The sequence below is a fragment of the Streptopelia decaocto genome (genome assembly GCF_964273445.1).
Source record: "Streptopelia decaocto genome assembly, chromosome: 1".
NCBI classification, from domain to species: Eukaryota; Metazoa; Chordata; class Aves; order Columbiformes; family Columbidae; genus Streptopelia; species Streptopelia decaocto.
Window position 1 is genome coordinate 65,382,589 of NC_138663.1, and position 12,311 is coordinate 65,394,899.

Consider the following 12,311-nt stretch of genomic DNA (forward strand, 5'->3'; position numbering starts at 1 on the left):
GTTGCAAGGTTCCTCTGGTGACTGGGGGCTCAAAGTCTCCAGAAGCCAAAAACATGTACAAATAGTGCTAGAAGCAAAAGCAGGTGCACAACCTAATAGAGTATTGAGAAAATCTCTAGAGTGTGAGTGGAAAAAAAAGTAACTTTGTATGTGTAGATATGTTCAGTTAGAACTCAGCAAAACACCATAATTAACAAATTATTTAAACAAATACAAGATTCATCAAAATCAATGCAAACAATTCTTAAGGGGAATAGGTGGCATATTGCTCCATACTGTTTTCTGAACATCCACCTAGGACTTGAATCCACTTAGTTAATTTTCTCCCATTACAACCCCTTTCTTTTCATTTTCTCTTTGCAGTACAATGACTATGTTCATTTTATTGAGCCCTGTTTTAAGGGTATCCTGGTCCAAGCAGACAGAGATAACAGAGAGGTGAGTACCAGGCTGCTATTGATGTTACTCAGGTAGTTCTCTTAATGTAATAAGTACATGGGGTTAAGATTCTGTGACATGAAACTCCAGTGACAAGGAGTAACCATCTCCCAGGAGTTTGTGAGTTTGCATTAATATTTCAAGAACAAGCACCAGTTCAGTGGCTTATGCTGGCTCCATGGTTCACATTGCTCACATGAAGCCTCTGTAACACCAGGTCAGCTGGTTAGCTAAACAGCAGCAACCAGCTTCCCTGTGTCACAACAGACTCAGCACCACCACGCTGCCGGAGCCCAAGTGGACCTGTCCCAGACTGCTGTGGAAAAACAGCATGCGGGGGCAAAGGTTCTCCATCTTTGAAATTCCATGTCCTCAGCCCTCGCAAAGGAGAAAAATCAGCCTTTTCCTGGTGAATGCTCTCTTATCCTTTACTAGAGTGGACTGCCAGTAGTCTTTGTCTTAGGAGGCCTTATGCTGCTCTGATTCAGGAGGGCTCGGCAGCCCCGAGGTGCTCAGCCTGCATCAGGCTGCTCCACCACCATCTGGCCTGACTTGTATTTTTAGCTGCTCTTACTATGTTTTTCTTCCTTTTTCTCTCTTTACTAATAACACAGAGGTAGCACATCCCTCCATGTCTTCAACAACTGGCTTTCTCTCCAGATTTCTTTCCCAGCTTCGCCCTGCATCACAGAGTACGATTTCAGGGTGATGTCTACTGCAGTGTTTCCCAAAGTCACCCCTAGTCTCTTGGGCACTGTCCATCCTACACAGAGCAGTTTTTGATGGTTTCGTTTACAACCAGATCAATGCCTGTTAAAAATGGAATGCTTTTTTATTACTTTCATTTTCCCCCAATCCTGCTGTTCTTGCATGCACAGGAATGACTTCTTTTTTTTTTTTTTTTCTTCCCTGAAAGGGTAGATAAGGAAAATTGAGATTTCTAATAGTTTTGTCCTTTGTGTGACATTCCATGGACCAACAATGGTTCACAGCCCACAGGCTAAGTGCAGTCCTGCTGTGGCTGCTTGGGCACAGGTGCAACATGATGGCACTGCCAACAGAGCAGCCACTTGAAGCACTGCCCTGCCAGTAGCAGTGAAGGATCAGCAGCCCAATGGCACAGACTTTTCCAGGTTACTCTTCCCTGCCACCTGCAACTCATTGCTGCCTTTCTGCCTCTCTTCTTGCCAGCACTTCAAGCAGCTGGTGGACGAACTCCAGGCAAAAGGAGTCGGGACTGTGAACAAGGCTTTGACAGAGGCCTTCAAAATCCTGAGGGAGGTAAGAAAATCAGTGCCAATGCTTGTGTAGGGCACACGTGTCCCTGCCCATCCCTACTTTCCCCTCTATGTCTATATCTAACAATTTAGTCCATCTGCCATGGTCTTGCAGGAAGGAGGCTGTGTGACCTGATCTCACAGGGCCCCAAATTTGTGACAAGCAGCGTGCAGGGGTGACATGGCTTCACTGAGGTGTTGGTTTGTGTGTGGTGCCCTGGGGCTGCCGATCCCTGCCCATGAGGGCAGCAGTGGGGTGCTGGGCAGAGTAGAACTTGCAGGTGTGGGAACCCTGCTGACGGGGTGCTGGGGCAGTGGCAGCCTTCCTGCTTTCCTTGGCTGGCCCCACCAAATCAGCCTCTCCTCCTTGTTTCTGCATTGTGCCAGCTCATCCTAGGACAGGAGGATTTTGGCTGCTGGCTGAGCAAGATGAGGGAAGCAGCCCAAGAAGTCTTGACATGACCCAACAACTGACCCAGCTGCCCTCACTGGACTAAAATCAGTTGCTTTTGTATAAAAACTTCATGGACTTCAATGGGAGTGAAGCTTTTATTTCCTCCTGCTGCCAGTCTCATGATTTCTGTGAGAGTTATAAGGGCTGGGATCTGCTCCCCTCAATGCACAAGGAGTAACCCGGGGGTAATTTTGCAGGAGCCAGCAAGGCTTTGGTCTTGTGTTTCTTTAATGAGCCCCATAACTGGGCATTGCCTAGGCACCTTGGTTATAGATGGTGGCAATAAAATATAACTGATCGGCTAAGGGCAATAATTCTGGACATAAGTAATGTTATTAGTGAGCCTTGGTAAGTAGATGATGATGAAGACACAAAAGATTATTCTCAGGCTCCAGATTTATTTCAATGTCAGTGTGCTGAGGATCAGTGCTTGGGGAGAAATCACAGGTACAGGAGAATTAATCAGTCTGATCATGTCCTGTGATAAGGATCATAAATGATTCATTGCCTTATGTGAACAATTGGGACTTATAGCCTGGAGGTAAACGTACAACTTAACTCTGTTTCTTAAGAAATATTATCCAAAAAATGACCAAGAACCAGCTGAACACCCCCACCTCCTCCCTGTACCATTCACAGAGGGGTTGGCATCAGTGCCTCTGGTGCTGACAAAAATGTGGACATAGTACAGTGCTAGTGGCCATAATGACGGTGTTGATGCTAAAGGTAGCATGCTAGAGGTATTAACATCCTGGGAAATATTCTCCACTCTTACTTATTTTACAAACTAAAAGTTTAAGTTCATTGTCTATGGTAATGCTGTTTCTAATTTATGCCAATGCAAGCACGATCAGTGCTGAACCCAGGGATGGTGGTAGCTGAGCTGACTTGTCTGTGGTAATCAAAGTATGATGGTCTTCATGGTAACCTGAGATGAGTGTAGTGTAGTCTTGACATTGCAGTAATAGGACAGTAGCACTCCTAGTGGTAATGGTTCAACATCTTTGGGGCATTAGTTACCCAGATGAGTAGGGAAGCAGTAATGATATAAACCTGGAACAATTACATGGACTAGATGGCTGCTAGATTTATCTATATGTATCCTTGCATTTTATGACAAAATTATCTTTAAAAATAAAGATCCAGAGCCTATAAGGGTCTCCACTGTATGAATCAGAATATTTAAATGATTTTTCCACCAGAGGAAAAAATATTTCTTAATATCTAATATAACACTGGTTATGTACAGTGACAACATATTAAAGAAGCCCAGTGCAGTACAACTGCAGACTCTCTCAACCAGCACAGTCAGTCATGCAGGCACAGATGCTAAAACTGGGGTGGTTCCACTAATGATGAGACCTCACACCTCCTTTCTGGCAGGCATGGCTCACTCACTAGTCATTATGCAATCCTCAAGACTCCAGGAGGTAGGACCTTTGAAAAACCCTGCATACTTTGGGTCAGGCATGTCTCTGGGAAATAGAAGGTACATAGTGGAACAGCAGAGATGGAAAAAACTGTCCTCAGTTTTGGTCCTAACACAGCTGGACCAAAAATACCTGCAGAGAAAAAGAGTGGTGCTCATGCAGCCCAGTGGACTAACAACTCCACTGCAGTAACAGAGAGAACGCTATTTGGCAGGTAGAGAAAATATTTTTCCCCTCTATTTGGCATAAAAAATGCAGTCAACAGTGTAAGTAGTCATCACTTATCCTGATCCTTGTTGATTCTTCTGTGGCTAATGAGGTCAAAATGGCTCTGAAATTGCTCTTAGAGAGTATGGCACCCAGTGGTGATAAAACCTTCTGATGTTATTGATTCACAAGGTGAGGTGCTGCTTCCCTCATGCCTTTCTTTATCACCTTGTATCTGGGGAGAGGGTAGTTGAATCAGCCATTCGTGCATCTTTCCTTTGAGCATCTGCAGATGGGGAAAGGTGGCTGCACACTTCGTGGCTGCTGGTGTCATTCTTCTGCATCTTGGGAACTGCTCTCCATGAAACAGGAGTTCAGAAACACTGATTTTCTTGTCAAAGAAAGGTATGAAGCAGGGCTATGTATCTCTTCCACCCAGCTTTCCTTTCCCAGCAACAGTGGTGGCAGCTTTCTTCCAGCATGACAGAAGAGAGATCATTCCCTGTAGCATGGACTATGATTGCCTCCTCTCTAGCAAACTGGGACCTCAGTCCAAGGTCACTGAAGCCAGTAGCTGGGCACCTTGTTGACAGCCAGCTGTGGGCCAGCTGCATGTGCAGCAGGAGGCCTGCAGGGCATCCTGCAGTCACTTTGCAGCTTCATCCTGGGACTTCTGTCTACCTGGTGACATTCAGAAGAGACAGAGATTGTGTCTGGGTGCACACACAGCAGCCCCAGAGGCTGCATGTACATAGGCAGGCAGGTAGAGGATCAGACCTGTTGTCCTGCAACAGTCTTCCCCAAACTGTAGCTTCCCTTCTCATCTAGTGTGCCTTCGTATCACCAGCTCAGAGACCACAGGCTCTGCAAGTACCACAGCTAAGCTCCTTAAGGCAAAAGTGTACCACCTGCAAGTGCTCGTAAGCTTTAAGGGCTCTGAAATCTTCTCTTAGAGCTTTTTAGGTCTATATCAGTAATAGGTGAGGAAAATGGTTTCCATTGTTGTGTCCTGAAAAACAAATCTGTGCTGCTACAGTCATGCAGGTGGGAGAAGGGGGAATTTTGGTGGAATTGGCCACCCCCTTCCCATCAGACAAAATTCACATTCTCAGCTTGTAATCACAGCCGTTCCTCACAGACTGTCCTGTTATTGTTCACAGGGGCATACGCAAGAGAATGAAAATGAAAATTGCTACATCGCACTGATGAAACAGGCTTTGCTGATTACAATAGACAACCAATAATAATATCTGTAATGAAAGTGACTGCAAAATTTCCCTGGTAATTTTCCTGAGTCCAATTGCTCGTAGACTTAATAGCCCAGCAGAGACCTACTCAATGAGGTATGAGTAGCAGAGAGAGGTTGAAGAAGAGCACCATCTTTGTTTTCCTCCATTATGTTCTGGGGTAGACAGGCATATTTTAATACGTGATGCAATTTGCAGAACAGTTTCAGGAGAACATTTAGTCAGAGCCTTCCCTACCCCTCTCTGCCATGCTCAATAAACCACTTAAACTCTCTATTTCAATTTAGCCACACACCAAGTGGTTTCAGTAAAATATGCATCCCAGGGAAACCACGGTGTTAAGCATACATTTACAAAGTGCTTCACAATTCTCAGACATCAAGTGCTATCTTTTGAGCTCTTGTTTATCATGTTTTAGCCTATCTTGCTGCTGCCTTCTCTTCTTTGTTTCAACAAGCTTGGCACATCTTGTCCTCTCACACTTCTCCTGTAGGATTTATACCCCTTTGTTCTGGCCACTGCTCTGCTCTTGGCTGCTTGCAGGCTGTCTGCCTTCCCTGAAACACCATCCTCCCAACAGCATGTAAGTGCTGCAGCTGAGATCTATCAAGTGCTAAGCAGAGCAGAATAATTACCTTCCTTGTTTTACACACTATAGTCTTCTTAACACAGCATAAGACAACAGTTACATTTCTTCAGTCACATTGCTAATTCCTATCCAGCTGATGTGCCTCTGCGTTATTCCTCTCTAGCCAGTATTAAGCTGCCTATTCTTTCCAGTGTAAACCAATTGTAAAGATATTAATATATTTTCATAGGCATGCCACATATATGTGTGTATATACATACATATGCAAACACACAGCCCTAATCCTATTCTATATATATGACTTTCTTAGGATTAGGTAGTACAAAATCTGTGACTCTTATGGGTCCTTCTTTCTCAGGATCCACTCAGAGTAAGTAGGTATTTTGAAAGCTGATGTTTTTCTTACTCCATGAAGGAAAATAAACCCCAGGTTGTTCTCTCTGAGGCCATCTGGGAATGATGCCTCATCTTAACACCAAGATGGTTTAATGGTGTTTTGACTCACTGTTGAACTCAGGCATTACACCAATTTCAAGGCTAATTATGAGTAGTTACTCCAAAATGGCAATGGGTGAACAAAAAATGGTGAAACTGGTAACAAACTGGATTTCAGTGGGATGTAAAATGCTGCATAACTTGAGCACACTGGTATCATACAAAGAATAAACCCGTTTGCTGCTGTGAGTAATCAAAGGAGTTTGTGGCTTCTTATGCCCCATCTGTGTGGGGACGCATTCCCTTTGTGCACTCAAAGAGGACTTTGTTACTAATTATTCTGCCAACATGCTGGATATTTAAGGACAATCTTCCCATCTAGTTGCTTCCCTTCTTGTAAAGCATGTTTTCTGATTATTTCCTCTTCATCCTTTTGGATCTTGTATAGTCCCAGTCAGGCCTCAGCCCATGAGGCAAGTAGTCCAGCAACACCTTCTGCAATCCTGTCCCTCCCTGCTGTCTAGAGACTATTCAGATGCTTTCAATTAACTTTTTATTTAATCCTAACACTCTGTGACCCTGCCTGTAATTCATTCATGCTTTTTTTTGTTTCTTATCGCTTCAGCATGTACCCAGCCATTACAATATTGTCTTTTGATGATGAATATGGAGGTTATAAAGCATCTCTGCCTGGCCATTTCCCTCTGGTTTTTATCATCTGGCAACACAGTATTTTTACTCCCTTTCTTGCTTCTTATCTAAATCTTTATAAATATTTTCTTGATTCCATTCACATTTTTATAGACCTGGATTCTGGAGCATATTTTCCAGGATATGCAAAGCTCAGGATTTCCTTTTTACCAGTTTATGCTATTTTGCTTAATGCCATCTCTCATTACTTCTTCACTGGCTTTGTTTCCTTCTCTACTGCTAATTCTCTCCCCATGGGATGCTTTCCACTGGGTTTGAATTTTCAGTAATTCTGGAGACAGGTCTGCATAAGAATGGGGCAGGAGGAGACAGAGGGGCTGCTCAGACATTTGGCCAGATGTGTATATAATCAGCACACATGCCTGCCCCCCACTGAATTATGCTTATGTTCCTACAGCTTCTTCAGTAACTCTGTGCCAGGCTACAATGGCAAAGTAAATGGCAATGAGCAAACAAGGGAGTACACAATACTATGACCATGAATTAATTAGAACATGCCTGTTACTCCTGGCAATGTGACCAAAGTTATATGGGATAATATGTAGCTCCATGCCTCATTTGCTGACTGCAGCTCTAGACTGCATCTCTTCAGACATCTTGTTCTTCATCTCCCCTTTTTTCATTTTCCTGAGACTTCAGCCAGAGCGGGAAATTATGCTCAGAGCTTGATGTGAATGTTGTCAGATCATTTGCTATGGCTGCAGCCAACCACAGAAGAACCCAAAAATCATCTGTACTGATTCTGGTCACAAGTAATGGGATTATCAAGAAACAGGGAGAGATGTATTCATATGTGTGGTCACTCAGAAGCTGTTGAATCCATGCTTACTGCAGTAAAGTAACAGGTACTCAAACAACAGTAAGAGTAATCTTGAAGGAGGCAGCACTGATAACATAAATGGTGCTGGAAGGATACATGGTGATATTAGTACTGAACCTGGTAATTTTCTAATAAGAAACAAACACAGAGGTAATTGTGGGAGTAGTGAAATGAGAGGGGATATCTGGACTTGGCTTCCAGGTACTGATGGTTGTGATGTTAACCTGCCGTGGAATCACAGTGCCATCTGTGTTAGTAAAGGCATTTGCCTTCTGTCCTAACATAGCTTTACCAAACCAGAAGGCACTTGTGAATTGAACCCTAAAATATCTAAAAAATCCCAGTTCACACCCTGTGCTCTTGTTCTCTCATCTGGCGATTGATTTTATTTTATGCAATTAGCCTTGCTACTTGGATACCTTTTTCCTCATTTATAAGATATAACTACACTCTCCAGTTTAAAATTGCTGCTGTGTTTGATATAACCTTAGATTCCTTTCTGTTAATCTCCTGTATGCCTTCTATCTCATGCTATTACCTCTCATTAATCTCTTGTGCAGAGTTGTCATATCTCCATCTCTCCATATTTTTTCACTCTGCATGACTTTCCATATCCTCTTTTGTTGGTTAGACTTTTCCTTGCTCAGACGATATAAGCAGTGAGATGCTGTGCCAGGAGAAGCGCATACTGACACTGAGCTGGGCACCACAGCAAAGTAAATGCTCATTTTTGTGCCTCAATGTCCTCTGCTATGTCCTCTGGTGACAGCTGATTCCAGAGCTGTGTTGGTGCAGCGTGAGGCGCTGGGTTCTCCTCCAGAGCCAGTGTACCCGAGGGCATGAGAGGCAAGCAGCTCTGCAGGCAGGAGCACTAGACTAGCAGCATTCAAACTGAAATATAGAAGGTTCCATCTCAATGTAAGGAGAAACTTCTTTATTTTGAGGGTGCCGGAGCACTGAACAGGCTGCCCAGAGAGACTGTGGAGTCTCCTTTTCTGGAGACATTCAAAACCTGCCTGGACACATTCCTATGGGATCTGCTCTGGGTGAACCTACTTTAGCAGGTGGGTTGGACTAGACGATCTCCAGAGGTCCCCTCCGACCCCAACCATTCTGTGATTCTGTAATTCCAAGGGCTGGTCTTCCTTGCTGACAGACAGGCAGGGTCTGATTTGCCTGTAAAAGTGCGGCTGTTCAACACCTCTCTATGTGTTCTTGGGAGCGTTTGTTTCAGAGTCCCAGCCATACTTCCACTCTACCTTAAATGTCACTTATGCACAGATGACACGTCATCTGTCATTACAGTGTATGGCCTTTCTGTCTGGCACATTCATAACCTGTTTCAGCACTGGTGGCGGTAGCCATCTTTTTTCATGTGCTCCTGCCTTTCTCTGCTATTTCTTTGGCAGATTGATGGATTTGCCCTGAAATAATGAGTCTGATTTCCCCTGCCTCTCACATTTTCTGTCATAAAAAGTGACAGTTATTGCTGTCAAATCAGAATTGCAGTGTTTATGGTCAGTTTATAGTCATTTTGCATAAATGAATGTGACTGTTCAAGATGTGAGGCAGCAGGGAATCACACCCTTTCTCTACAGCACTTATTTTCTTCTTGCTATTTTACTTCTGTAAAGCCTCCTGTGTCCACATGTGCTAGGAAGGGCTGTACAAATAAAAAAATTATAAGCATTATACAAACACAGTCCTTATTGAAGCAGATCTCTTTCTGAGCACAGTGTGAGACTTGCAAGAAGAAGTCAGGATCTGGCCCATCATGAATGAATACACTGCAATTACACAGAAATGGCCTGTGCAAACTAATGCTCTTTTTCTCTGTTTGTAGTTCAGAGACGCTGGTCAAGGAGGCTTGTGTAACCAAGCTATCATGCTGATCACAGATGGAGCAGTGGAGGATTATGAAGCTGTGTTTGAAAAATACAACTGGCCAGATCGGAAGGTTTGTCTGGAAAGGGATAAATAGAAAGGGCAAGGAAAGGTCCTATGCTGCTACGGTGGGAATAGAGGAGCGTGAGCCAGGATGACAGGCAGAGTGGAGAATTCACATTCTCCAATACCCACGTGCATCCTGCTGTTAACATAAACCAAAACAGCCTGGCAGGAGCCTGCTATGGTGATTTTAGAGGTAGCAGGATCACAAATGGGTATCTGTATGTCAGTGCAGATTGAGGTTTTTTTAATACACCTCATTTTCTAAAGGTGTGGGGAATCAAAACATTTCCCTGATAAGATGATAAAGACTGTGTTGAATTTTTTAAACTAAAACTAAAAAAAAAAAAAAAAAAAAAAAAAAAAAGTAGAGACTTTTAATCCCATCCAGAACTGTTTATAATTTTCCCAGTTCTTACGGTTGGCAGTGGAATGACACAGACAACCTCGCTAGGTGCCTTCCGGTCCTATTTACTTTGAGGTCTGTGATATCAGGCTTGTACTAGCAGAGCAGACTGTGAAGGTAGAATACACCATGGCTTATCCTAAACCCTCTTGATTTATTTGTTTACCTCATCCCAGCTAGCAGCAATGCACAAAGGGGGAGAGAAGCAGGCTACTGAGAGACCAGAGCATGGGGCTGTTAAAGCAGTTTATTTCAGGATTGTCTCTTTTGTTATTGGTCAAACACGGGAGAAATGGTGAAGCTTTCTCTAAATGATTCATGGGGCCAGCTGTTCTCCTGAGTAAAGGATTCCTGTGAGCTATAAACCTCTCTGCATGGGGTTGCTGACTGCCTGGCAGAGCTGCTATCATAAAATCAAACAGAATTTGCACTTCTGCTTTGTTATTCAGATGATCCCGGGTGCTACTTGGCTTTCAGGGCTTATTGTAATTGGAAATGAAGTTCCAGCCCACAAAATGTGAAACAAATGGAGCAAGAGGCTCCTGTCTCTGCGTGAAGGCAGAGCTATTGCTGTGCACCACAAACAGGCATTCACACCAGTGTAGAGCAGGATGCCAAACCTCGGTCATTTGGGTTTGGTAGCACATTACAGTCTGATTCTTCTATCTTTGCATTCTTGTTCCCAGGTCCGTGTTTTCACTTACCTCATTGGACGGGAGGTCACTTTTGCCCCCAACGTGAAATGGATCGCATGCAACAACAAAGGTGCTGTACAGGAATGGTTCCCATCCCCAATCTCACACCTGGTCTGCAGTCACAGGGCCCTGGACCCCTCTAAGGTCTCCCCACTACAGCTGGGACCCACTAGCCCTCAGCTGGAAGACAATCTAAGGAAAAAGCAGACCCTGCTAGTTCCCATGAAGTGTGCCCGTGTCCAACTAACACAAGTCCTCCATGCTGAGCCACCACATTTTCCTGTCACAGTGCCAAGGGACACTGTGACCGAGATTCATGCTGGCTGTTGTCCACCTAAGCTCCTGTGCTTATTGTGTCCCAGTTGCTGGCTTTAGACAATCTGTCTAAACCTCTGTCAGAAAGCCTGACATCTTTTGGCTGGGATGTAAAACAAACATCTCTTCTTTAAAGATTTTACAACATTTTTCACAAGATCTGTGGGTTAATCCCTGTATCCTGGCCAAATTCTTTGTGTGCCAGTGGTTTCACTGAGGTATCAGAATAGCTTGTTGATCACACCCCAAAACCAATATTCTCTCTAGCTGGCATGAAATGGCATGAATGGGAAAATCTATTCAGAGTAGGTGAGTTACCTCCTTGTATTTGGGGCCAGTTAAAGCATCCAGTTAGCCCTACAAGAACATGCAACAGAAAGAAAAAGATGGGGAAAAAAAAAATAGAAGTCTTCCCTGTTTGGGCATGACTTGGTCTCAGTATGCCTGGAGACAGGCTTGGTCCAACAGTATCAATCTTAAACATGGAAAGGAAGGGAAGATTGAAGCTGGGGGCTGACTAGCTAGGTGTATCAACTCTTTTCCTGTCTGACCAGTTGCGTCAGCAGTCTCTGAAATGCATGGGTGCATGTGCTACTGAAGATAATTGACAGACAAGAGTTGCTGGCCTGTGGAATGTGAACTACGGATGTTCAAGGCTGAAATGTTTGTCTATTTGCACTGTGAATCACATGTAATGTTTTTAGATTGTGTTAGATTAAAAAAAAATCCTGGATTTCAGATTGCATGTTCAACTATAAGATTAGTGACAGGGAAATCATGTTGCTGTTAGCTCACCATAAAATGTGAGAATGGCTCCTCCTGAATAACCAAACAAAACAAAAATATGCTCTTTGCACTTGAATTCTCACTTACCAGACTTGAGCTCTGCAGAAGACTCATTGGTTTTGATTTTTCTGTTTCAACACATTGTATAGCTCTTGTAGTCCTAATTTTCAAGTGCACTAAATCTGTTTCTACATCACAAAGCTTATCAGATCATGAGCCTTTCCACATGGCAGTGTTTTCCTAGTGATAACAAAAGTTTTCCATCTATCATCTGACATACTCTGTTCTGTACCAAGTACAACCAATCAGTTCCATGGGGTGAGAAGCAGGACAACAGTCCTCATGACATTACACTGTGCTAGCATTTCTAAGCAGCTAGTTTAGAAGACATTTTGATAACTTGAAGACATTCTTCCCCTGTATTCATTGGTATAGTGTTGGATTGTTATGGGCCCATCTGCAGGAAGAAAGTTCTGGAAACAGGTAACTCAGATACAGTCTTTGACATCCAGTTTTCTAGCTTCACACAAATGCTCATTTAAAAATAATGAAGA

General features: G+C 43.6%; 1 protein-coding gene across 1 annotated transcript in view; it reads left to right on the top strand.

The window, feature by feature from the left end:
- CACNA2D4 (calcium voltage-gated channel auxiliary subunit alpha2delta 4) overlaps positions 1-12,311 on the top strand; it is a gene marked incomplete at its 5' end in the record, with an annotated part of 134,766 nt that overhangs the window by 21,198 nt on the left and 101,257 nt on the right. Inside the window, 4 exons of the mRNA XM_082074558.1 lie at positions 364-438; positions 1,630-1,719; positions 9,452-9,565; positions 10,648-10,726. Coding sequence (XP_081930684.1) covers positions 364-438; positions 1,630-1,719; positions 9,452-9,565; positions 10,648-10,726 — 358 coding nt within the window. The remainder of the gene's footprint in view (positions 1-363; positions 439-1,629; positions 1,720-9,451; positions 9,566-10,647; positions 10,727-12,311) is intronic.